Genomic DNA, 27,166 nt, shown 5'->3' with positions numbered 1-27,166 from the left:
ATGATCGTTTGCAACGTGAGCCTGAGCTGTGCGCACTGTCCCGGGGTAGGAGCCGGGGCCACGGAGGAGACGGCGACGGACGCGTACGAAGAGGTGTCCGGTTCTCTCCCTCCTCCGTCCCTGAGTCCGAGGGGGCACCTGGTGGTGGCGGTGTGCCTCGGCTTCATTGGCACCTTCGGGTTCCTCACTAACTTCCTCGTGCTCGCGCTCTTTAGCAGGTACCGGGTTTTGCGCACGCCCATGAACCTTCTGCTCGTGAGCATCTCTGCGAGCGACCTGCTGGTCAGCGTGCTGGGCACCCCGTTCAGCTTCGCGGCCAGCACCCAGGGGCGGTGGCTGATCGGACGCACTGGGTGCGTTTGGTACGGGTTCGTTAACGCCTGTTTAGGTAAGAGGCTGTTTTCATTTTCCTTGGTATGAGTCACTGGAGATGTAATGTGCAAATCAATCCAGGTTATTTAATAGATAATATAATCACTAAATGTACATCTAATTATTTACTTCTGCCGCCAGTGAGACATATCTGTGTGTAATTTCGGACACTGCTTTGTTTTCTCAACATATTAACTCCAAATGTTGCAGAAATTGTGAAGATTATGTCTCCAAAATGTCCTTTTCTTCAAAAACTCTGAAGACTCTGGACCCTTTATCCGAAACGATGTAAAACGATTTCAGAAGCACCAAAAGTCACAGCACTTCATCAGTTCTTCATCTTTCACCGGCAAGTTGTACATGAAAAAAGGACAAAATTCGAAGTTTTCAGGTTTAGCTGCCTAATATTATGTTTGATCTGCTCTGCTATAACGTATTTAGTTAATTGCCTTGCTGTAGCAGCTTTGTAAGAGCGTGGTGAAATATGCTTCCATTGCCTGCAGCAAGGGCAACATAAAACCCTCTCCAAACATTAACATGATTAAATTCCTGTTAACTAATTTCAGTCTGCAGTTAATTTCAATTAAAATCCCATTAAGTGGTGAAGGTAATGTGCTGTTCACTGCTGATTATGTTCAGCTGTGCTAAGCTTGCAAACTCAATTTTCTTCAGGGACATGAATAATATGATAGTTAATGTGTAGTAAGTTTTGAGGTTTTGTCCCAGAGGTAAGTTTACAATTCGGGAGGAAGAAGATAAGATGCACAAGATGAGCACTAAAAAGGCGTAAAACATGGAAAAAGCATTTCTGATGGTATTGCATAATAAATCTGCTCTTGTTAGGCTCTTATTGTGATCCTCAGAGGTTGTGTCAGGTGTTCAGATTAGTGCACACAGGTCCTTTGACAGAGCTCTTCACCAAAACTGGGATTAAACCCATGACCTTTCAGTTTCAGGACAATCACTCTAATCACTGTTAGGTATTAATTAGTGTCACTCCTCTGCTCGGAAAGCAGGATCCTAATTTTCTAGCCATTAGAGCGAAGAAAACCAGAGGAGAGACACGATGATTGGAGATGATCCTGCTGTGTTGGCGTGCTCTCACTAAATTTAGACGTTTTATTTCTGTACTTAAGGGACTCTTTAAGTGCAAATGAAAGTGAATAATCAATCTGTTAAGAAACGTACAGACGTCTCCTCCCTTACTCAACCCCTCATTATCTCTCTGTCTTACTAGTACTTGAATCTGTTGTTTGCTATGTGGAGTCTGGACTTGAAGTAAGGTGCAATAAGGTGTTGTTCTTAAATCTGTTGTTTTCTCTCTGGAGTCTGGAGTTGCAGTACGACTCAATAAGTCTTGTTGCCGTTATTGTTGCTCTTAAATCTCTTGTTTTACCGATATAGTTTGGACTTTCAGTCAGGTGTTGTTGCTCTTAAGTCTATTGCTTTTTCTTTATGGTCTTGACTTGCAGTAAGATGTTTAATCTTAAATCAGTTTTCTTCTCTGTGGAGTCTGGATTTGCAATATGGTGCAGCAGGGTGCAGCAAGATGTTGTTGTTGCTCTTAAACCAGTTGTTTTCTCTGTGAACGCTGGACTTGAAGTAAGCTGTCCGTTCTCCTTAGACCACTTTCGACCTAGACTTTGTTTTCTACATTTTTCTCATCAAATTCATGGTCTGACTCCCACAATATCTGCACTATACAGCTACTGACCATGTCATGTGAAGACAGCTTTCCAATACAATACCCAGCCGCTACAAGCACACCTTTCAACAAACCAACATCCACTCTGTAATGAGACATGAACAATTTATATGACAGAAAACTCTCACTTATTAATTTTGCACAATGTTTCTCTGTGGTTTGTGTTCAGTAGAATAAACAATGTCCAAAAACATCAACAGGGTACGTGATAGGATCACAGACTCACTGTTGAAAAAAGTGAGATGCTTTAGAGATTGTCATTGGCTCTCTCAAACTATTTTAGTGCCTAGCATTAAGGATTCATATGAGTAGTGAATGATTGATGACAGTATGGGAGGAATTGATCAGATTGAAAGAAGGAGAAATGCAGCCCAGTTTGAAAATGTCCAGAGATAAGCTAAAGGGTGGAGTTATTTCTTAAACTACTTTGGCTGATGGAAGCCTTTTAAGCAACAGTGTGCAGATGTACAGATGCACAGATTGTGGAGGGAGTAGCAGTCACTATTAGAGCTGAAACGATCAATAGATAAATTGATTAGTCACCTTCAGTGGCAGTGAGTCACATTTCAGAGCAGAGAGATCAGTTAAATTGGATCCTGACACATTCAGTCGCAGGTCTGAACTCTGCAGAGTTCAAACAAGACAGTGTTTTTAAAAAAAATGATGCCCGAGGAGGAGATTTAACTTGAATTTCAGAGCCTCTTTGGAGTGCATATTTAGCTACAGTATCTTATTTGTGCAATAGCTGAGCACATGTTTTCCATGCAAGAGGCTTCCTAGTGTTCTTTTTTTGCTCTGTTTGTCCATTAGATACAAATATTAGAACATCAGTTAGCAACACAAAGTAAATTTCTCCCGTTCGGTGGGTTTTGAATCTGATTTTTATGTAAAGAGAAATTCATCCTGGATAAAAAGTGAGACCAGCTGGGCTGAGGTGCACTGCATCAGTCAAGTACAAACTAAAATGACCTATTCAGCGTTTCTGTGGGGTTCACCAGAGATAAAGTTTACACCTAAATACCACACAGACTGCAGTTTAACACCTGTTTCACAATTATACTTCCAAAAGTTTGATGGAAAACCAGTGGGGAGGATTTGGGCCAGAATTATTTATTAGTGTATCACATTTCAAGCAGTATAAAATAATAATTTCTAATCATAGCTGCTGCTCAGCAGTGAGGAAAAGGAATCTGGAGGAAGATGAATGACAAATGAGAAATACAGGAGGGTCCAACAGCACAACTGATCGTCAAACCTTGAAATCACATGTCTCACAATGCACTGGGCACTGTACGTTTACCCTGCACCACCCAGGGTTCAAACTCACAACCTTAGACATGAGGGGTGAGTCTTGACTCTGCCTCACCACGGTCACATGTGAAGCTATCAAGACAAAAGTCTGAGAATTTGTGTGCTTCATCTGGACAACATAGACAAGTCTGTAATTTAGTATGACAACAATTGAGTGAGACAAACTGGTGTTTAAAGATGGTACATTTCCACTGACTGCAATAAGAATAGAATTCAAAATAGTGTAAAAATATCTGTTTGTGAGATACAATTCTGAAAGTTAGCCCAGTACATCTGAACTACTGTCAAAATCTGTCTGGATCATTTGTGGAGGACAGTCTGAAGATGCAGTGGAGCAAGTTTAGTGTCAATGAATCCAAAACAAGAAAATGTGGGAGGAGAAAAACAGAGTGATGGACTTTGTTACTCCTGCCAGCTGAAAGCATCTGAAGATTTCTGCTCACTTTGGCACGTTTTACACTTTTAGTGAAAGTTGCAAAGTGAGGGGAGTTTGGCATCGGACTCGACCTGTGTGCAAAGTAATAATAATAACAGTGATAATAAAAATACACATTCCTCTGTTCAGTCCGTCTGAATAGATACTGGGTCACTTACAGGCCCCATAAAGCAGGAATGGGTTTCCTCAGATGGGCAGGAGCTAAGTGAGAACAGAACTGAGACCTCTCGTTTCACTTTCTGCCTACAAGATGGAATCCAATTCATTTGTTAATTCCCTAATGAGACATTGTTCGCCCCACTGCAATTACCCAGACAACATCGGAGCTACTGTACCGTGCAGCCTGGGACTGTTAGGAAGCTCATTGGCCGCATCAGGTCACTATTGCTGAAGTAACATCTTCTTCACGAGGTCACAGAGAAGTCTCCTTCCTACTTTCTCTGTTTTTATTGCCTTTGCTATCGTCTTTTAGCTGTCCACTATAACACTGCTGCGTGGCACAGCAGGTGGAGGATATGAGGGCATTAAAAATTGGGTAATATCAGAAAGGAAGACAGATGTTAGTTATGAGTCTTCTGGGCATTTTTGCATGTTTTAAACAGCTACAAAGAGAATATTGATCTTGACTGAGCATACACGGAACCGAGCTACTATGAGAAATCAGAGACATGCTCACCTGCATATCTCTACATGTAGTAAAATAATTTCTCACCTATCACAACCTTAATCTGGAGCGATTCAGTGGTCAGACTATTCTGTAAGACATTACTTTCTGAGCACTGCTCAGCTGTGAAAACCTCCTCATTCAGACATATTAAGGGCACTTTCACAGTTTCAGTCACACTTCAAGTTGTATTATTTTGAATACAAGTATGCTGTACTCTTTGTAGATCTTTGGGTAATTGGTTAATAGATCAGCAGAAAAATGTTGTGCAACTATTTTGATATTCAGTTTTCAGTCAAAAATACAACACATGCCAGAGTTCCTGTTACGTCAATGTGAGTCAAACTGCTTGTCTCTGTTTTACATCATTGTAAACTGATTATTTAGACAGTCAGTCCAGGAAATTAAGCAATGAAAAATGTTTCATGAGGTTTTAGGAAACTATGATTAACATTTTGACGTTTGACATTTTCAATGATTATTATATTTATTATTAACTAAACAATTATTAGATAATACAAGAAAATAATCTGCAAGTTAAACATTAATGAAATTAACCTTTAAATGCTGGCCTACGTAAATGAACCAATATATAATTTTTTTCTGCTATCTGAAATAGCGTTGCTGCTCTTAAATCTGTTGTTTGTGCTGCTGCTCTTGCAAGCGTTAGTCATGCACACATGTAAAAGATCGATTAGAAACCTGAGAGACGATCTCTCCCCAGGACAAATCTAGATGGAGAAATCAGGTTTCAGTAATCCCCTGCCTTCCAACTACACACGTGACGATTAGAATATCAGATTACTGCAAAAACACAATTGTACATTAGTGTCATTAACGCAGTCTTGTGTGTTCTGAGTGAGCAGCCTCTTGGTATCACTTGGGGAACTGGTCTGATTTGGCATGAGTGTTTTTTGCTTTGCCATCAGTTGGACCTGAAACAAGAAGGAAGAGAGAAAGGCAAAGAGGGAGACAGAGGTGAGGTAGTAAATAATAGAGAAAGAGGGATTCAGGGAGAAAGAGGAAGAGAGCAATAAAGATCAAGACAGACAGAGCGAGCGAGAGACAAAGGAGAAGTGGTGGAGGGAGAAAAGAGTGCAAAAGCAGGAGATAATGAAAGATGATTAGCGCCTGTGCTGACTCAGGCCTGTAGGACATTGGGTCGTTCATTTCACCATAAATCTATTCCGCACCACTCTGGAGTTGGGTGAGGAGGAATCAGGCCTCAGGTGAAAAACCTATTAAAATGCATGGTGGAGAAGCAAAGTGGGCCATGTTTGAATCAAAGCCAACGTCGGGGACTGATACGTTCCCCGAATCCCCACCAGGCTCAGAGTAGAGACTGTGCAATCATTACAGGGAATGAATGGAAAATCAGTCGGTGTTAGGAGAAGCTACCCTGTTGCTGAGGAAGCAGATCATTCACGTTTAAAAAAAAAAAATCCACTAAATTAGGCTGGAGAGGCCGTTTATTCATGATTATACGATCAGTTTGTAATTTTGACACTGATTTTGATTTTTCATCAGTGTAGCAATGATTCATTTCACTGAACTGTTTCTTTTGTAACGTATTGAACTGAGTTTTGATACTTTTCGCAAACTAGTGCTGCCTGTTGCTACCCGATCCCTAAATCATCCACCTGTCTGATCAGTACTGCAACTCTCAACAGAGAAAGAATGGCCCGAGAATGGCCGCCACATAACACTTAACTCTTAAATGCATTGGCAGTCACCATATATAAGTTTAGAAAACATACAATGCTGTTTGTAAAGGGGCAGGCACACTCAAAAAAAGGTGGAACCATCTGTCTATCACATCTAACACAGGCTAACTTCAACCAATCAGATCAACGAACCAAATGACGTAGTGAAATTCTTGCTGAAACCAGTCGAGAGAAGAGTGAAAACATCTCTTCCATCGAGAAAAGCCTTCAGTGTCGTTCTTTGCTCTTCTTTCAGTGCAGAAGTCATTTCCAGTCCAGATATGACTGATGCTTTAGCAGCATCGTGGTTGTTTTGGAACAAACATTTGTTTCTTGCTCTTGTCACACCTGAACCCCGCCTGAAGCTTAGCGCTGATTGGTCCGAACTGCTGCTGTTCAGCCACAAACACAAAACTTGGAGCCTGACAAGATGGACTTGAATGTGATGGTGATCTCACAGATCCAGCTGCCTCTCAAGGTTGCATTTGGTCAGGTTTGAACGCTGTTTTTAAATAATGGCTACTCTAGGGTATTTCTTGAGCACATTGTTAGAGGTTTAGCCCACTGGTTCCCAGCTTGTGACCCCCTGTTACAGGCTGGCAGGAGTTCAGTGATGTCCACTTCTCAGATTATTTCCCTTTTAATTGTTTTTAGAGGCATTTTTCACCAGGAAAGTCCAAATGTTTATGCAAATGTTTATGCCTGATCCCTGGGCTGGGAACCATCTCTTTATCCTGCTCCTGGATCCTCACAATCTTAACTGTCATGACGTTGCAAATGCTGCATCACATATTTTAATGAACAACTAGGATAGAGGTGGGGGTTTCTAAATCACACCACTGTTTCCACCTTTAATCCTATGTAAATTAAAAATAAAAATAAAAATCTTAATTTGTTATTTGCTATATACTTTGGCGACTCCTAGTGGTGCTATTAAAAGTAGCAGGCAGTCAGAAATCCAACGTTCGAACTACATTTAACCAGAATAATCTGAAATATATGACATATGGACGTCAATTGGCTTGTATGTTTGGTGCTGCGATCTTTATTTATACATTATCAATGAAAACAAAGTAAAGGAAAAGAAGCAAATGTGGGCTAAAAGTTTTGATTTGCTCAAACTGAGGCCAACACTCCTGCCTGAGCTGAAAATGTTGCAACTTTTGTGAAGATTTGTACCACTCCATAAATGTACAGCGACGAAAGCAGAAAGAAAAGTGTAGCCCTGACTTCCAGCTCAGATATTGATCAGACTGACTCAATGTTGTGATTCATTCATTTCTATGTGTCTTACCACATTTGTGCCAACACATTCTGTCCCACACCTACTGACCACTTGTTCTGTGCTTTCCCTTCCCCAGGTATCGTCTCCCTGATTTCCCTCGCCGTTCTGTCCTATGAGCGTTACTGCACCATGATGACGCCCACTATAGCTGACGGCAGAAACTACCGCCCAGTACTCGGAGGGATCTGCTTCTCCTGGCTCTACTCTGTGGCCTGGACTGTACCCCCGCTGCTGGGCTGGAGCAGATATGGGCCAGAGGGTCCTGGCACCACCTGCTCGGTGGATTGGAGGACCCAGACGCCAAACAATATCTCCTACATTGTCTGCCTGTTCACCTTCTGCCTGGTCCTGCCGTTCTGCGTCATCCTCTACTCCTATGGCAAACTGCTGCACGCCATCAGACAGGTATGAATCTGCAAATGTGAAGGTTATGTGAGAGAGGTTGTTTTAGGAAATTTCCCGTTGGGAAAAAGCATAATGCTGACTCTGTAATGAGTTTATTGAACCAGCAAATACACTTCAAGGTAGATTTGATATAATACACCAGGAGGAAAAATGTACTTATGAGTGAAAGTGCGCTCCCTTACCTGCGACCTTAAGTGATCCACTGAACGCTCGATCGGGAGCTGTGAAGTTGATGAGAGAGGAAAGAATATGAGTTTGTGTGTGTCAAAGACTTGAGTTTGAAAGCTGAGCGGTAAAGCCACACATCAGCTGATCTCAACAAACTCCAATCAGGTTTGACATCTCAACAAAGCAGTCTGTTAATGCTGTCAACACCAATTTGTTGCTGGCTGCTGGAACGTGACCTTGATACCAGACTAGTAGACACAAGAGAGGTTACGACATGATCCAGTTACTGGATGACAGCCAAATACTGTACCCTGATATTTTAACTTTGAACCAGTATAAAGTAATGTCTGCTTGCGTCATGTATTCCTAAAAGTAAGTTCTGTGCTAAAGAATGCTTCATTGTGGGAAAACTAGGTTCTTTTTTTAAGACTGTAATGGTGGAACCAGCATTATGCAAACACGAGGGATGAGGGATGAAGAGTTTGATACATTACAAGATGCAGTTTAGTTATCCGAGTACATGTGGTGGCTTAGATATAATGTGTGCTTTGTCTTTCTGCTTCTCCTCTACGACAAAAGCACAAGTTTGAACAAGCCAGTTCATGAGTCAGGTGAGAGAAGTAGAATAAAGAGACAGATCAAAAGATATGGATGACAAGAAGGAAAGAAAGATAAATTGAAGCTGCGTGAGAAATTCCTGAATTAGCTTTAAATAGGAGTCATGGCAGCCTTTTTGGAGATCAAACAAGTACAAAAAAAAAAAGATAATTTGCACATTGAGGATATTTCTGTGTTGAGCACAGGGCAGTAAAATACACAGACATTTGGGTTTTGCTTTAATTGCACAAGCTTCCATCTGAATCTAGTGCTAATATTAATAACATTTAGAGGAAAGTGGGAAAAGACAAGAATGCAATTTAATGCAGATTTCCATTTGCTACTGTTTTGCAGCCGGAGTCTGTGAATTGAGATGAGCAGCTGGCGGTGCTAACTCTCTAGTTGGCTGCCATTGGACCACTTAAGAGGAGGAGTTAAATACATTTCAATTAGTGATAAACAATTTGTCAGGCTTGATGGAAACATGACATTTTTGTTTATATTGTGTATTCATTTGAGGAAGGCTACAGTCTCCTCATCACTCCACTCAGATCTGACGTCTTTTTGTGTCCTCAGTGACGAGTGAAGCACAAGCTGAACGCTACGTGTTTGTCAGGATTTACTCGCCAAGTCTGTTTCCACTGCACGTTGCTGCGTTTTCTTTTTATTGATACGTCAACTCTCCCACTTCAGCTAGCCGTATAACACGTTTTTGTGTTTCCTCTTTGGACTTTTTATTTGAAAATGAGGTGGATGGAAACTCACTCGCTGACAGAAACTGATAAATAATAGAAGCATAAAACAATCCTGATAGATTTTGGTGTGTGAGCTCTCCCTGTTCTGTACCAGCCGGACTTTGTGCTTCACTGGGATGGGTTTCTCCAAGCAGCCTTGATGTATGAGAGCACTAGTCTAGTATTGCGATAATGTACTAAAGATAGTGATGACGCACGTTTGGGTCGTTTCCAGTGCATTGTTTGCATTAGTGTTTCTCTTGGTCTTAAGATGAAAAAAGATGATCTCTGACCTCCAAATCTGCCATGAAACAAAACGCATGCTTGATTAATGTCCACGTACTCTGCAGATATCACTGTTTGCTGCTGCAGCTCCCAGCACCAACACAACCTCTTTCTTACGTGTTGACCTTTATATTGACTTCACCGTGTGTGTGTTATAGAAAAAGTACCTTTGGACAGTCTGCCTTTTCCTACAGAGCAGCACATACGTGGAACACTATACCACCTGAGCTAAGGAATATCACATCTCTCAACTCTTTCACCAGATCTATAATACAGTGGCTAATGAACAATCAGATATACCAACATAATCTGGGGCAGCGTTCATGGCATTGTTTTTACTTTATTTATTTCTGCTTAGCCTGTCAGGGACTGTGGATGAAAATTAGCTTGTATGGCCAAATCAATCTAAATAATAATACTATGACAAAAGTTCATATATGTGTTAGTAAAGGGGAATTAGCTTTCTCTTTGCCACCAAGTCTATAACTCTATAACCACCGCCTGAAGTGTTGCTTTTGTTGGCAGGATGCTGCTAAGTCGATGTGAAGCTATAGTGTCTGAAATAACAAAGTGAACGTGTGGGACTGCAGTTGAAACGAAGTCGAGAAAAACAGGTAAGAGCGGTACCCTCTGGTGGGAGCCGAGAGACATTCAAAGAGACGAGTTAGAAAGCAGCAGTTAAGGGAAGGGAATCGAGAGCAACACAGCAGTTTAGTCTACAGGCCGGTGCTAATGACAGGATTACAGACGACTGTCATCATTACTTTCACGCTTGATGAAACCTCAAGGCTACAGACCTTCACACCCACTGTCAGCTAATCATAAGGGACAAAAACTCTTCATTTAGTCGTGTGTGTCTGTGAACACGTACGTCTGTGTGGTGATGCAGCGCACCGCGGATGACACCACCTGTGTGCCTTCAAATTGTTCCTGGTAATGTGGGGGCTTTAATGACCTGAGGAGGAGTTCATATCCTGTAATTACACACAAATTATACACAGTGGACTTGTACAGTATAAATTGATTGTGGTATTTTTAGACAAAAATAAGAATGTGGTAAAGCAGTGATTCCCAACCAGGAATGCTTGTGCCCCATGGGGCACTTCAGCAGTTATCAGGTTACGAAGAAAGATTTCAGCTCAACTGACTTGAAAAAAAAAAGAAACAGGAAATTATGCTTTTAAAAATATGTAACCACATGCCGAGTCCGCTGTAAGCAATGTGAACACTTCTTGTGACTGAGACCGTTGAAATAGATAAAAGTTTGGGTTTTTTTCTCTAAAGAACACCTATTTAAATGAATGCATTTGGATCATGGTGGGTGGTATTCCTGAAGGGGTACATAGGTTCATCTGACAAGGCTGGGGGGGGCGTATATCTGACAAGAAAGGTTGGGAACCCCTGTGATAAAGGGTTTGAAAAAGCAATTGATCGCCATGTTGACAGATAAAAGCGTGGCTGCTTGTTTTTGCCTTCGCCCTGGAGATAAAGTATTTCTTTTATGTTGATTTTTGGCAGCTACATGCACACCGGGTGTATCTGAGAATTAGTCTTGCTCCAGTGTTTGGTTGTGCATCATGTGCCTTCCCCTAGCTTTGTGTGGGATGGTTAATATGTTTGTTTGCAGCTATGAACCACACTGCGCTCGTGTCTGTGGGCCCAGGGTGTTTAATTTGCCACACCATTTGCTGGTTCATGTCCCATGCTTGTGTGGCTTTCCGAAATGCCTGCAAGCCCAATGATTTTTTATTTTACTTGACTTTTTATTGCAGGGTCTCAATTACAGGGCAATTATTTTAAACTATAAACACATAATTGAATAAAAAGTGTAAAATCGGTTAAAATGTGGAAGTGGAAAAGAAGACTATTTGGATGGTTGTTAGTTTTACCCCTTTCCCTCCTATTTATGATCCTGTTATGGTTGTGTGAATATTAAATGGTGCGTTTCTTGTATTCTTATGATAAAAGCATGAATCAGCAAACACTTTACTACCGCTGAATCCTGTTCAGCTATGGATGACAGCGTTGGTCTATTGTTTGGTTGGTCCACACTGAAATCTCAACTTTTGACTGGGATGCAATGAAACTTTCTACAGACATTTATGATCCCCAGAGGATGAATCCTCCTGACTTTGATGTCCCCTGGTTGTTTACACCACAAGTTAAACTTTTCACTCATCTTGTGAAATATCTCAGCATCTACTAGATAGAGCGGTGAAACATTTGGTTCAAACATTCATGGCTCTTGGAGGACTAATTGAATAGTACCACCTTGAGGTTGAATATCCACTGTGGTTAATGTTTTTTTCCCTTTTAACTCCTTCATCAGCTCAAAATTTCGGTTTCTCCAGTATTTTGGTTTATGATCTAACGATACGCCCATCAGCTTCAGCTGTACTTTGTGTTTTCTGCTAATTTGGATAATTTAAACATGCTAGCATGCCAAAATAAGATGGTGAAGATGGTAAACATTATATCTGCTGAACATGAGCATGTTAGCATTGTCAGTGTGAGCATGCCAAGCATTTCGCTTGGAGGCCTGGAGTGTCTAAGCACCATAGAAGTACTAAGAAAGAGTTCAGCCTCACACACTCTTGGTCTTCCTTTACAAATCCTTTTCAGTTCTCTGGTGAATCATTTCCTATTAGACCCCAGGGCCCCTAATTACTGATATGAATTCACAGAGTAAACTTTTTCCTTGCACTATTTTTAAGATTTTGTGTGAGTCGGTGGAAAAGAGTCAAATCACCTGACGGGAAACAGCTGTGATGAAAAGAGCCTGAAGGACATTCATTTGACAATCAAAGAAAATACACCAACCAGTGGTGGTTTGGGTTTTCTCACAAACAGGAACGACAGCTTCCTGTGGTGTAGAAGAGGATTTGCTCTTAGGTTTAGTTTAAGTCCTTATACACAAGATGATTTCCCATCAATAATCGTTTAGGCAGTTTTCACTCACTCAGGATGGGATGTTCTTCTCCATCACAGCCTGAATTTGACCTTTAGAGTGATGTTCTCATTTGGTGCAGTTTTCAGGATGGCAGATCAATTCAAATCTACATAAAACAGAGGGAGGAGGAACAGCAGACTCATTTTAGACTTATTCAGCCAGTGATGCCTTCTGAATTAATTAAGTTGAGGAAAACAGAGCCAGATGTAGTGCGAAGTCTCTCAGCATCCTGCTTCCTGTTAGTGTCAGATTAGGACAGGTGGCAGCTAAGTTGACGGATCTTCGTAGGCGTGAAGGAGTGGAGATAGAGCAATAAACAGAGAGAAGTGACGACTGAGAGAGAGGAGGCCCGTGGAAGAGTTACAACTGTGATTATTTTGTTCATCAGTTATTTTTTCCCATCTGTTTTAACTGCAGAGTTGAATACTTTCAACACAAAGGTAAATGTTTTCTTTTAAAACTGTATTTGGTTTTATTCTGATTTCTCTGAAAGGACCCTAATAAGGGGGTTAGAAGTTGTAGGTGATAACTTTATTAAGTGTCTTTAAATATTTTATTAATGCTTCATATATAATTTAGGAGCCATTATTGAAAGACCTTTTGTGTTGGCAGGTTGTATAAATCTCTCTGGCCTCTAGCAGGACTTTGTGCTGCATGGTATCTGGATTATAATATAATATAATATAATATAATATAATATAATATAATATAATATAATATAATATAATATAATATAATATAATATAATATAATAGCCATATCAATTTCTTTAGGTATAAACTCTGTAACTTGTATTGTCACTGTAACTTGTATAGGTCAGTTGACCTGCTAACTGCTGACTAAACCAAAATAAACAAATGAAAACAGTTTTGATGTCACATACTAATGACATGGAGGGGAGCTGTTTGTGATTTTGTTGCTGATAAAGCCTGACTTTTGCAGACTTGTCAGAGAGCCTGAGGACAGACTGATAATTATCTTTGTCGTACGTATTAATCCTGCATTTGCAAGTGCTTCAGCTTGCTCAGAGCTGTGTGCAGCACAGAACTCATAGCTACTGGCAATCTACTCCGGGTAATTAGACTATCATCCAAATTACCAAAACGATGAGTGATTCAACTCATTAAGATGTTTTCTGATTCTGAGGACAACAATGGTATAGCCATAACCACCTCAGTTAATGAACTGATAACCATCCTAATTATTTTCACAGCTTTGTTAAGATGTGATAATTTTATAATCTAATGTTGTGTGAAGATCCAAAGACAAATTGTTAATTAACCACAACTTTCTGTGGAGAAAGACGAGAAAATTTCAAGGTGACCAAGATTGGCATCAGGCAGGGAGTGTACTTAACTTTGCTCTGCTGTCTGCATAGGCCTACCGTATATATGCACGAGTGTGTGTGTGTGTGAGCATACGTGTGTGTTTGGGTTTATGTGTGTGTACTGTTGTCTCTGTGCAGCCAAGGTGTAAGGTTACCTGGGGGTAATGCAATCCCCTGCTTACACAGCATGCATTTCTCTCACTTGCAGGTCACAACCACATAAACTCATTCCCAGAGTTTTGCAGAGCGTGATTAAATCTCTGGTGTGTGTGTGTGTGTGTGTGTGTGTGTGTGTGTATACAGTATGTTGAAACTTGAGACACTGTATAAGAGAAAGTACCTGAGGGGAGGCGAGTTTCTTCAGGCTAACAGGTTTTACTCTCACTGTGAACTTTATGATCATCATCATCTTATTGTTCTTATTAAACCTTACAGGTGTTCTTTGTTTAAAATGTTTCAGCATTAATGCGCATTACTATGCAGTTATGCATCCATCAGCATATTTCTCCGTCTACATGGTTTAATTTGTTTCCTTACAGAGGACAAAAGAGACTGGAGCACGATTCATTCACAGCCAAGGTTTTGACAATATTGTGTCCCCGTCAGAGTCAAAACAGACCAAGAAATGAGGCAAACAACATGTATAGTCAAAAGGTGTAGAATTATTTTAGTTTCAAATTTGATGGAGAAAGAATCCAATGGTGGGAGCTGCCACGGTCACTGTGCCACATCCGCAACGCCGTGCCAGAAACAAAGAAACAAAAGAAACAAAATGCTCTTTTTAAATGCACAACTTTAATTTTAATCTTTTCAACATAAATAAATGTGTGTGTCCCCAGACACCCTTAAACTATGTGAAAAGACCATCCTCTCTCCTTCTCTCCTGTTCCATCTTTTAGTAATGATCATGTCCTCCCACCATCTGAGGAAGTGAACACCAGAGGATTTATCTAATTTGGGATGGAAATGTGATGGAAATGTTCTAACAATGACTGCAAAACATGGCTGTGCGTATGTGTGTGTAGCATCATTTTTCTCAGGATTGTCTATTGAACAAAGTCTTAGCAAAGTGTTTAGCTTCTCTGCTAAATTGTGGCTCAGAGCTGAAATGCAGGAGCTGGTGAGCAGCACCTGCTCAGGTTTGTGGGAGCTGACCTGTCAGAGCAGACTGAGCTTTTCCAGGAGGGGGAAGAGGCTGAAAAGAGGAGTATGCACTTTGCACAGTACGAGAAAAACATATTCTAGTAGGACTCCCAAATACAAGTATGAATGTGTAATATGTCTCCTTTAACGGTAGAGGAAGCAGCCAGTTCTCTCTCAGGCCAAAGGGCTCCTCTGTGTAAAAGTGTAAGTCCAGTGTGCATCTCTGCAGAGCGGCGAGTTGATGATGTCTCACCAGAACTCTAATGATGCTGCAGAGCCGCTGCTTAGTCATGTACACAATACATAGCAATAGTTTAGTCTGCGTCTTGTGTGCGTGTTGCAGTCTTATGTTCAGCTATGTGAATCTTATAAAGCTGTCTTTGTTTGTGCAGCATAAACCAGACCACAGCATGTAGACATCACGTGTGCTGCTGCAATCACTCCAGGATTTTATAGAGAATCTTTAACCAGTAGGTGGACATGTAAAGGAATTTGATGTCTGACAAGTTAGAAAATTGTGCACAGTGTCCATCAAGGGAAAAAACTGGAGGCTGATTAGACAGCCAGGAGACAGTGTTAGGTAGTTATCTAGAGTCCGAATGATGCAGGCTGCCTCACACACCGTCTCACAAGTTGATCCGTTCAAATTTTGCTCCATAGTAGTGTAAATGAACTACAGTACTTACTGACCATTTAAAATAGATGAGATAGATATATTGATATACGTATATGTTATATACTAATCTAGTTTTGGATGTGTTGGGAAAACAAACATCAAGTCTGTGTGTTAATTGTCTTTTTACACATTTCACAAACTGAAGCTCAACAGTAAAAGGCCATTTACATATTTGCAGATTCTTTTACAGATGTGCAAATCAGAGATTCGTGCACACAATCACAAATCTGTGTTCGCATTGAGATACAGTTTCACAACTCTCTCTCTCCTTCTGTCTCTCTCAAGAATCATTCATGCTGCAGCCCCAAACACATCGTTTCAACATCCTCTGCGGACTTGCTGTGCGTAGTTTCGATTGTTTAGCTATGATTGGACCATCGCCACCCAGAAGAGGGGTTTCACAAACACTGAATTCAATCAGGCTTTTTTAGCAGTCATGTCAGGACCCATCACTGGTTTGTACGCTTGCTCAGATGAGGGGTTTAGACGCAGCTAATAACCGAGAAGTTATATTTTTCTGACAAAGCCTTTGCAACTGACACCACCTCATTCTGGGACCCCCCTCCTCTCTGTGTCTGTCCTTGTGCTTTACACCAATCCTGGCTGTAGCTCACTTCAGCAACGGCAGTTAGTTTTTCCCCCTCTCTCTCTGTCTCTCTCTCTCTCTCAGGAGGGTTTGGGGAACATTTACTGCCAAGATTTGCAGTTCCTGTGGATATTGAGCCGTAACTTCTCATTCACCGCAAAAAGTTTTAGGCTCCCCGAAAGCAGCTCAACAGCAGCTCTGACACAATAAATATCTATAATCTCCACCATGCCTCAGGACCCCTGTGCAGCTCTGGGATGCCTCAGTCTCCTCCCTTTGTTTGGTGAATTTAAGGTGTAGACTTAGGATTCACAGTGGACTTTCAGTTCTCACTTCTGCACACAAATTTACAAATTTTGTCTCCTTTGTCCTTCCCTTCAGCATGATGGACAATCAGGCCGCAGACTTTCCACCTATGCAGGTCTTTCTCCTGATGCATAGACTGCTTTTCTAATTTGTTTCGTTTTGGACGGCTGCACATAGAGACGGAATTGGAAACGTGGAGGAACTGATCAAACTACATTTGAAGGGAACTGAAAAATCACACATGATAATATGTCTTAAATAAAAGGATAAGTGTGGTAATGACAGCTTGCTTCATATATTCAATAGAAGGTTTTTTGTAAACAGATTTTACTATTCATATCTATATAGATGTAGATGTCTGCTGTCTTGCCAGACGACAAGGAGATATTTGTAGGGAAATGATGAAGCTAGAAACAGCAAGTAGTCAGATTAGCTCAGCATGAAGTTGAGCAAAATTCAAAAGATTTAAAAATCTGCATACCAGCTCCTCTAAAGCTCACTAATTAACATGTTGTGACTCTTTTGTTTAATCTAAAAGGAAAAAAAACACCTTTGCAGTAAACTAATCTAATCTGATCTGATCGCCTGCTGTCTCTAGCTTTATATTTAGCAAACAGACATGAGAGTCTTCTCATCTAACTCCTACTATTTCTTTCTCCACAAATGTTTTCTATCTTTTGGAGCCATATCAGCATTACAAACAGTATTAATTGCATGGATTGTTGTTTTTTTTCTGATTCCTCTTCTTCTCTTGGTAGCCTGAAGTGCAGCATCCCTGACATTTGGCAAACCAGCCAGATGATTGAACGTGTCCTTGATCATGTGACAGTGTCTGGTCCATTATTGACCTTACACTGTCACATGTCATAACATATTATAGTTTTTGCCACATCCCCTGTACTCTGCCACCAAGAATGACTCCAGGCTGTCGGTGCAGAGGTCTGAAATATTCTTACAGCATCCTCGACAACACGTCTAGCTGACACAGCACCTGTCACCAGGATTGAGAGTTTGCTCGGAGTAACATGGAAAGGAATATTTAGTTTGGCAAGCTGCTGTTCAAGATTGAAACCTTGTGGAAAAGCTGTCGTAACCCTAGCACCTGTGAGTTTTACTTTAAGACTGTCAGGACACATTTTGGGTCGTACATTGTGATCCACAAATAATATCACTTCTGGTCTGTTTTATGATAAATTATTAAACAAACATGCAACAGTTCAGATTCAAACCTTACAAACACTTAGAAATGTTATCTGAATGTTTCCAAAGTGTACATTACTCATTTTTTGAAGATTTCCAGGCAGGTTTAGACTCCTAAACCTGCCTTTTTCAAAAAGTAATCCATCACAGCAAACATTTTTGTCACCTTTCATTTTTGTCAGTTGCATTAATGTGTTATTGGTGAAGTTGTATTAATCAAGACTGTTCTGAAAAATCTCCTCACCGTGAGTTTAGGAACGCAGTTGTTTTAATGCCTTCACTGAGAAAACTGATAATATCATTTTTATGCTTGTTTGGCAGTGTCACAGCACATGCAATACTGGTCAGATCAACCTTTGGGCTCTAAAAACTGACCACAACATAAAGCTAATGCTTTGGTTGCATCAACAACAAAATATTCTCTGATCGACTAGCATTCGCCACATGATTATGCCTTGTCTTGTGCCGCCAGCCGCTCTGCTGAGCTCAATGTTTGGTTTCTGTGTATATATATATATATATACACGCTAAAACATCAAAAGCATCCTCATGACCTTTAAGATGAGAAACTGTGAGATGAGATGAGTCAATGTGAGCGACATGCTTTGATTTCAGTCTGTAGACACTGCAGACTGTGGCTGATGCACATGCAGATGTGTAGCTTTATCTCACAATTTGCATGAAAAATGAGCAGTCATGTGTGAGCAAAATTGCACATGATATGTGGTGACTGCTTGAGCAGCCAGCAGCCACTTCCCTCAGAGGAGAACTGGCATCAGTGGTGCTGCCTATGTCTCTTCTTGTAACGTGGAGTTTGTCCTTGACGCATGAGTCCACATTATTAACCTAAACAAAGGACTGAATCTGAGCGAGGACACTCTACCTCCTCCATACCCTCATCTGTTTAATGGAGATTATAGAATTGTATTATTTTATTCTATTTATGAATATTTAAGAGTTTCTTAATGCAATATTTACAGTTTGTTGGCAGAAGAAGATGTGATTGTTTGGGTGCAAATGCCACATGAGTATTTGCAGCTCCTGGAAATGAAAAATTTAATAATAGATTCAGTTCTGACATTATTGTGGGAGATTTAGCTATCTGTCAATCTACTGAATAATGGACTGACAGAGGCAGATACAGTCAATTTATCCCTTGCTTAGGAGTCTGTTGCAAGCTTGGATTTACCAGTTATTGGAGGGATTTGTTGTATAGGCGACTTAGGAAAAGCTCTTCACTTGCACCCTTTAATTCTCAGAGTCATAAATCAGTCAGATCACAGATATGATCCAGACACTGCTGGAATCAGTAGGAGTTACACTTTACAGAGATTCTATCTAGTGTAGATAAGCCTCTATGAATCATCTTAAAAATCAGAAGTTTTGTCTGACCGGTGGCACGTTTGCTAACAATGCTGTGGATGACAATGAGAAAAGAAAAGAGTCTCGACAGTGCAGAAACCTGTTGGACATGTACAGCGGTGGGGACGTTGTCAGTCACTTTCATTTGTTCAGGGGAACCATCCTGAGTCTGACTGATGAGTTAGAGGAAGTACAGCCCCCCAGCTCTGAAACCTGATGCCACTGATGTTTTTTCTATTCGTACGCTTTTCCAAGTGCAATGTTCTTGTAGCTGTTGGATTCTTCCAGGAGGCTAACGTTTTCTGCTGGAGTTAAGGAAGCTGACTGATTTCATGATGTTTTTGAGAGGACTTAATTTACCCAGAATTCACCTTGCAAACCCACTCAGTCACGTCCTGGCTCCTCACAAGCCGATGCCTCCCTAATAACTCCCTCAGCGCTGGAGGCCTCTGTATCAGGAGGAAGTTATTCATCGCTCTGCACAATAGAAAGGAAACATCTGTCACCATGGATACTGAAAGATGTCTTGTTTGATTAGATGTTGAGTTGCAGGATATTAAATGCATGTGCTGTTTGTCTATAAATACATCCATGAATCCACCAAGAAAAGACAGTATGAAGATGGATCACCATTTGTTTGGGTACAAGAGTCTCTACAAGCTGCTCCTTATTTAGTTTGCTTTGATTCACTGATGAAGTTATTTTCCTCTGCCAGGTCCGCAGTGCGAGTTCGGTGGTGAACCGCCACAGGGAGCAGCGGGTGCTGGTGATGGTCATCACAATGGTGGTGTGCTACCTGGTCTGCTGGCTTCCCTATGGAGTGGCAGCCCTGCTCGCGACCTTTGGCCCCCCGGACCTTTTGACCCCAGAGGCGAGCATCACGCCGTCGCTGCTGGCCAAGCTCTCCACCGTGGTCAACCCTTTTATCTACATATTCATGAACAGACAGGTGAGGTGTCCTCTGTCACTGCTTTCCTCCGAGTTATCGCTCTTCTGCTCGGTTCATTTGTCTAACTGACTGTTTGGTCCTCTGTGGTCTCCCTGCTGTATCTGCCCCTGCATCTGCTGCTTGTTTTCTGTGTATGTAACTGTAATCCATCTTAGTCTGTTAGATTTTCCTCTGAAATGTTATTTTATCATGAGATGGACACATAATAGTGGTTCAGATTTAGGCTTTAGATAAAACCATACAGTTTGTTTTGTTTAATGAACAAACATGATGACTAAACGCTAAGTGAAATGTGTGATGTGAGGTTTTATAATCTTGATCATGTTACAGCTGCTGCTACATCACTCTTATGAAGGCCACTCACCTCCTGCTTTCCCACGAGTCTCCATGTACCATCGCACATCAAATCCACACTTGACATTTTGTCTGTCTTTGCTTTTTCATGCAAACTGCTGCATAAATTACCTTTGTAGTTTTTGTTTTGAAAGCATGAATTTGACGTTATCATAGTGAACCCATCGTCTAGTGTACATGTTCAATGTGCTCAATAACCAGCTATAAACGCACAGCTATTATCTTTATGTTATATGTGGGGTTGGGCTCCAACAGCCGGCTCCATTTTGGATCCCATTTGAAATTATGCAAAATTCCTGTATTTAAGATTCAAGTCTCAAGAATCTGTTATTTAACCTTTTCACCGCCTCCTGGCTGTGTTTCTGTTTTTAGCCAAGAGCAGTGCGTAAAACTCGGCATCTTTAGCCGGCGTTGATTGTCGGCTTTGCTGGTGTAAATGATCACTACGAGCAGCAGATCAGGATCAGAATCAGGTTTATTGCTGAGTAGGTTTTCACATACAGGGAGTGTGCCTTCACATTTTGGTGCATAACTGTAAATAAGCTTAGCAAGAGAAGAGACTAGACAAGTACTGCAAAAGTCAAGAATGAAAAGAGCTGAAAACAAAAAGGATGGAGAGTACAAGAGGCAAGTTAGCAGCACAACATGAAAGTTGAACATGTTTAGTTAATGTGCTCTCTGCCCTTGCCCAAAGGATTTCTTTAAAGAAAGAAACTGTATAATGAAAAAGAACAGCTACATTACATTTGTTTAAAAGTCAACCCGAAAGCATTTAATAATAGAATCAAAAAGTGTCTCTGTACAGTACAGGATGCGTTTGGCTTGCCAAATTTACATAAATGTTCAATCGCTAGCAGTCAAACAAGAGATAAATGTGAGAAAATGTTAATGCCTGTCTGAGAAAAGTGTCTAAACTGTATGGTGAGGGGTTTTACAGCCTTAAAATATATATAATAATTGTAAAAAATAAAGCTGACTACTTCGCCGATTTCGCCTATTGCGGGTTATTTTTAGAATGTAACCCCCTCAATAAACGAGGGACCACTGTGTCCTATTGTTTCATCGTCATGTTTTCCATCTTCCTCAAGGTGTTTTACTTTAATTCCTCTATTTAGCATTTGTAAGCAGAACCATCTAATGTGTTTGTAAGTATGTGTTAATACACATTCAAGTATTTATTAATGTAATTATCAACAACTGTAACTCCTCAGAAGTTGAGGTTGGTGTGAAATCAGATACTATATGACAATGTAGTAAAACAGTTGTAATAATATGAGAAGTTGGCACATACTGTATGTTAATGATAAACCCTCATATCTGCTTACAACTACATTACAGGCCGTTCATTAAACATTTACATGCTGTGGTGCTTGTAAATGCAAAATGTGGTGGAGATGGGGGTCGATATCCTAAATCAAACTAGACCAAACTGCTGCAGATCAGCTGTTCTGTGTTTAACAACAGGTTGCGTCTAATTATCTGCTCGTCTTTATTTAAGCAACGAATCCAGACACCAGTGAGTTACATGAGATTCACACCCAGAGGAGGTCAGCGTGGGTGCGAGCATATCTCTACTCTCCATCTGCCTGCTCCTCATTTACACCTTAAGACAGAACACACACACACACACAGCTGTCCTCATTTACACGTTAAGACAGAACACACTCAAACACACACACACACACACACAAACACACAGCTGTAAATGCACAATGCAACCACACACACACACACACAAGACAGAGGTGCGATGTTATTGTCATGGTGTCAAAGCCAAAGCAAAACACTGTAAGGTTGTGTTATACATCGCTGACATTCAAGGACACAGGAAGATAGACAACTAATGAAATATACAGAGGAACTAATCTGGTTGATGCTACTGGCCTTCCTAATTGGCATTAAAACAAACTTCAAGGTGCTTTGTGCAGCATTTCACAATCAATAAATCCTTACCACAGTCATTAGTAGATTAGTCTAATGACTGTAAATGAATATGAGCATCACAGTGAGGACGGCTCATGCGTGACTCCACACTGCTTTGGACATTTTCACCAACTTTTATTCTTCTACGAGAAGAGAAAGAGAAAGTAGCTCTATTTTCTACCTGCACAGTTCAGCCTTTTTGTTAATATCAGTGATGGAAATATTCAGATCCTTTACTTTATATTACACTATGAAAACTCCACTACAAGTAAAAGCCCCACAAAACATTATTGTGTGGTAAAATGCTTCCTGTCAGTGTTTTCATATTATTATTATTATAAGATTTGTGGGTTAATATTACTATACTAATACTCAAGTAAAATGTAAATGTACTTAGTTACATTATGTTAGCACTGTTTACATAAGTTGAGTAACATTAAATGAAAAATTCAAAATAGGACGACAGAAAGGAGAAAAAACCAGCGACTTCTGCCTGTTCACAACTCAGTTAAGAGGGCTGAGAAATGTGATCTTATTAAGTATATTATGTAGATATATATTTATTACTAAGGAGAAAGAAAGAAAGACAGAGAGTCAGGAAGCATGAAGCAGGAAATGTTAGAAAGGAGAAATTAGGAAAGAAGAAATGAAGAACAGAAAATGGCGGTAAAAGTGTGAGTGAATGAACAAACAGAGCGAAGCTGACAGAGGGCAGAAAAAGAGAGAGAGATTCTCATCTTTCATGAGAAAGGTGACGGCAGGACGAGGGCAGAAGGAAGAAAGTTCCCTTTCATCTCTGAAAGGTAACTTTGATTTTGATTAGCATGTGCTGTCACTATCAGTGTGACCTTTCCTGCTTCTGTCACACACACACACACACACACACACGCACACACACTTTTATCTGCCTCCGTCTCTTTTTATCTGCTCCTCCCTCAGTCCTGTCTCTCAGGCTTCTTGCTGTTGGACCGCCTGTCACTTTGAGCTCGGATGACGTTCAACTTTCTTTGATGATTGACTCTGTCTGGGTGCGCTTGACTGAATTTTTCCACCCAGTGTGTGTGTGAGTGTGCGTGTGTGTGATTAAGCTACTAACTGCACTTTCAGGGCCACAGATAAACCTGCGGGAGGACGCGCTGTGTGGCGCTTTCAGTCTTCAGTTCCTCCCAGCCCATAACTATGGCAGCAGTGTGTTGAGGCGAGTTGAAGACTTAAAGCGCTGCACAGATTCCAGCCGCGGACCCGAGCTGTCGTCATGAGGATTACACCTTTACAGCTGGGATGACTATTTTATTTTCACTTCATCTTTTGTTATGTTTGTGGTCCACAGGGTTTAATCCCATCAGCCTGAAGCTTGTACTGTACGTGACTCACCTCTGACAAGTCTGTCTTAAAATGAAAGTTTTTTATCACACAATTTGTTAAAACAACAACCCCCTAAATAATGTCCGATGGAGTGTCTGTCAGCTCAGTCTTCCCAGCAGCCACATAATATATAAGTTATATTTGTTAATATTTATATTTAGTTAAAACCTGCAGGATCTGCAATGCCCCCCCCTTTGTTCCCCCTGAGGCCTGTGAACAGGTAACAGGTGATCTGAGCCTTGAGCCCATGAAGCCAGAGAGGTTAGTGACATGTAAAACCTGAATATTGGTTATGAGTAGTAGGTGAGTTGTACAGCAGTGTATCTCTATGATCTGTTCTACTCTATGGAGTATATAGGGTACACAACTGAGAATGTATATAGTTTAAAGAGTATTAAAATATCTATAATGAATCTGACAGAAGGGTGAGACGGAGAGAAAGTCTTCTGAGCACCACAGACAGCGTCTGGTTAGGAAACTGTGTGAGAGACGTAACTGGACGTAAGAAAAAGAAAACATTCGCCTTGGAACTGAAATGATTTCAAACACATTTTTGAAATTTGAGGAAAATGTTAATGTGAATCAGTGTTAACAGCAGCATAAGACTTGACAAAATCCAGTGGTGGAAAGTAACTAAGTACTTTATTTAAGATGCTTAACTTGAGTAATCCCATATACTTCTACTACATGTATAATAATACTGTTCATACAAAAGGAAAAGCTCTGAATGCTTCTTCCACCACTGACATAGTTACATAATCACACCCAGGATTGTACAGCCAGTATTTTAAGATACCTGTAAGAGAAATGTTATATTAATTTGGATGTTTTTCATCTTTAATGAATGCAACCTTTTCATTTTCTCTTTATTTTTAGTATTTTAATGTTTTATTAGTGGGTGTTTGTCCCCTGCTTGAATGCTTGTTCTGATACCTTGTGGTGTTTTTAAATCAGACACTATGGCGGTGGAGGAGGTGCTGACATGCAACCAGAGAGCTTTTTCTGACTGGAAAAGGTATCAAGGGTGTATGTAACCCCAGTATTCCCAAGTATTTGGGGCTTTCTGGTGAAATGATGTAACAGTGAGTGAAAACATGGCATGAAAGCTTCATCTACAGTAAAGGCAGCAGGAATGTGTGCTCTAAACACCTGTAAGCGTTTATCACATCCTCTCCTCCCCAACACAAACCTTTACCTCCTCAGCCGAGCCAAAAACATTTTCCTTTGCAATTTCCTGTGTTTCCTGTCGGATTAAACAGTGTACAGTACTATCACATGTCTGTTTGCCTTGACGACACAAAGACAGATTTGAAGTGGCAGGTGAGGATTTGGTCACTCCTCAGTTTTGAGATGCCAATCTTTCACCATAATCCCTCATGACGCCAGCTTGTCCTCTTCTGTTTTTTTTTCACCTCAAACATCTCTTTCTCCTTCACACTTCCCACTTCACACATCCACCCTTTTTGTTTCCCCTGAGATACTGCTTTTGAACCGAGCACAGCTCTGCGGTAGATTACTACACTGGGATTTGAGACACTAGAAGATTTAAAATGGAGTGCTAATTTTCAAAGCTGCATCATTTCCTCGGGGTAACAAAATATTAATTGGCTCAAATATGATGAATTGTCAGCCAACTGCTTAAGTATCTCATTTAAAAAAGCACCACCAACTGTTTTGTGCAGCACGCCTGTTTGATCTGCGGCGCCCTGGGGAAATGTAGTAGACTTTAAGTATACGTGTGGAACCAGAGAGTATACTAAGTACACTACGTTTATCCAGGGGGGCACGCTGCCTGCTGGACTCCCAACATGGAGGGAAGAAGAAGGAGGAGAAATGATCTCATTTTTAGATCCTTTTTAGATCTTTCTTTCTATTTATCTGTGTGTGACTGTACATATTATATTTGTATAAGAATGAACTAGTAGATCACTAACACCAGTGCTACTACTGCTGATATTACTACTGTACATCTATAATTACTGACTACTACAACCACTCCTTTGTCTCATTACTAATGCAAGTTTCTACTTTTACCACTCTTTCTATTAACACTACAACGTATACTGTACTGTACTTTACTGTCAGTGCTACCACAAGGTCTGTTTTTACAGTTACCACTAGTACCACTATGATTACCACAACAACGTTTTGTCTACTGCCACTACTCCTGCTACTACTATTCTTTAATGTCAGAAGTCCTGTACTACCACTACTTTCTTCTATTCCCTAATATCTCCTACTTGTAATTGTCGTTACTATTCCTACAGAACCATAAACCATCCAAACCATTCAGTCTATTAGTTTTCATACTGTTTCATATGCCACTATTTGATTACAAGGTCTTCAGTAACTACTAGTACTTTCCAGGCCTTCTGCTCCCAGCACTGATTCTGTTATCATGGTTTTTTTTCTGTTGCTTTTTACTACATTTACAGACACTATAACTATGTGAATACGACCATTAGATGTCCTACTTTTGATGCTGTATCATGTACAGCAGTGTCATTATTTTTTGCAGGATACTACCCCAATAAACTGATCTAATTTACAGGGTCAACATGAATGTTTTTTTTGATATAATCTTTATTGCATCTTTATTTTGTTGCATTTGAGGAGATTTACAACTTACTGCATTCTTAAGATGTGTTTATGGTCTGTTTTTTTTTAAAAGAAATCCAATTTTATTTGATTTAAGTCTCATAATAATCCCACTGGAACTATTTCTGGTCTTTTTCTTTTCTCTTTTGTACATAATTGTATGTATTTTATTTCATTTGAATTTTTTTATTTGATTTAAAACTCGTTCTTTTCCGTCTCAATTGAATTCTCTGAATTGATTTATTCAGTTTTTTATTGCTTATTAAACAATAAGCAATAAAAAACAGACTGTTGCTGTAATATTTTCTTTGCCTATGTTAAGCACTTTGAACTGTGTCTGTGTTTGAAATGGGCTACATGATCAAAGCTGCCTTGCCTTACAATAAATCCCATAATCATGACTGCTGCTAGTATTATTAGTGCACGCTTAATATTGTCAGTAATCCTGTGTGCATCTTTGTGTAGTTTTACAGGTGCTTCAGGGCGTTCCTGAACTGCTCCACTCCTGAGCACGGCTCCACCTTAAAGACATTTTCACGGCCGACCAAGACGGTCCGCACCGCTCGCCAGGAGAGAGAGCACCACGTGTCGGCTCCCGCCCCCTCCTCAGCCATGGCCTCGCCAAACTCCATCCACGGGTCCTCGCAGCGAGCCAGCCACGTAGCTCCTTCTCCATCAAATCCAGACTCTGTTGCTTTCCATACCCCTGCTGCCAACAGCCCCAAACCCAAGCTGATTCTGGTGGCTCACTACAGGGAATAA

At 40.6% G+C, this 27,166-nt stretch overlaps 1 protein-coding gene across 1 annotated transcript; it reads left to right on the top strand.

The window, feature by feature from the left end:
* Nucleotides 1-27,166, top strand: tmtopsb (teleost multiple tissue opsin b). Its single transcript, XM_070853082.1, has 4 exons — nt 1-388; nt 7,553-7,881; nt 19,931-20,164; nt 26,870-27,166. Exons 1-4 carry the CDS (start codon nt 1-3, stop codon nt 27,164-27,166), a joined length of 1,248 nt encoding a protein of 415 aa, XP_070709183.1.

This window comes from Pempheris klunzingeri, chromosome 21 (assembly GCF_042242105.1).
Source record: "Pempheris klunzingeri isolate RE-2024b chromosome 21, fPemKlu1.hap1, whole genome shotgun sequence".
Taxonomy (NCBI): domain Eukaryota; kingdom Metazoa; phylum Chordata; class Actinopteri; order Acropomatiformes; family Pempheridae; genus Pempheris; species Pempheris klunzingeri.
Note: the sequence above shows the minus strand (reverse complement) of the source record. Positions and strands in the feature narration are given on the sequence as shown.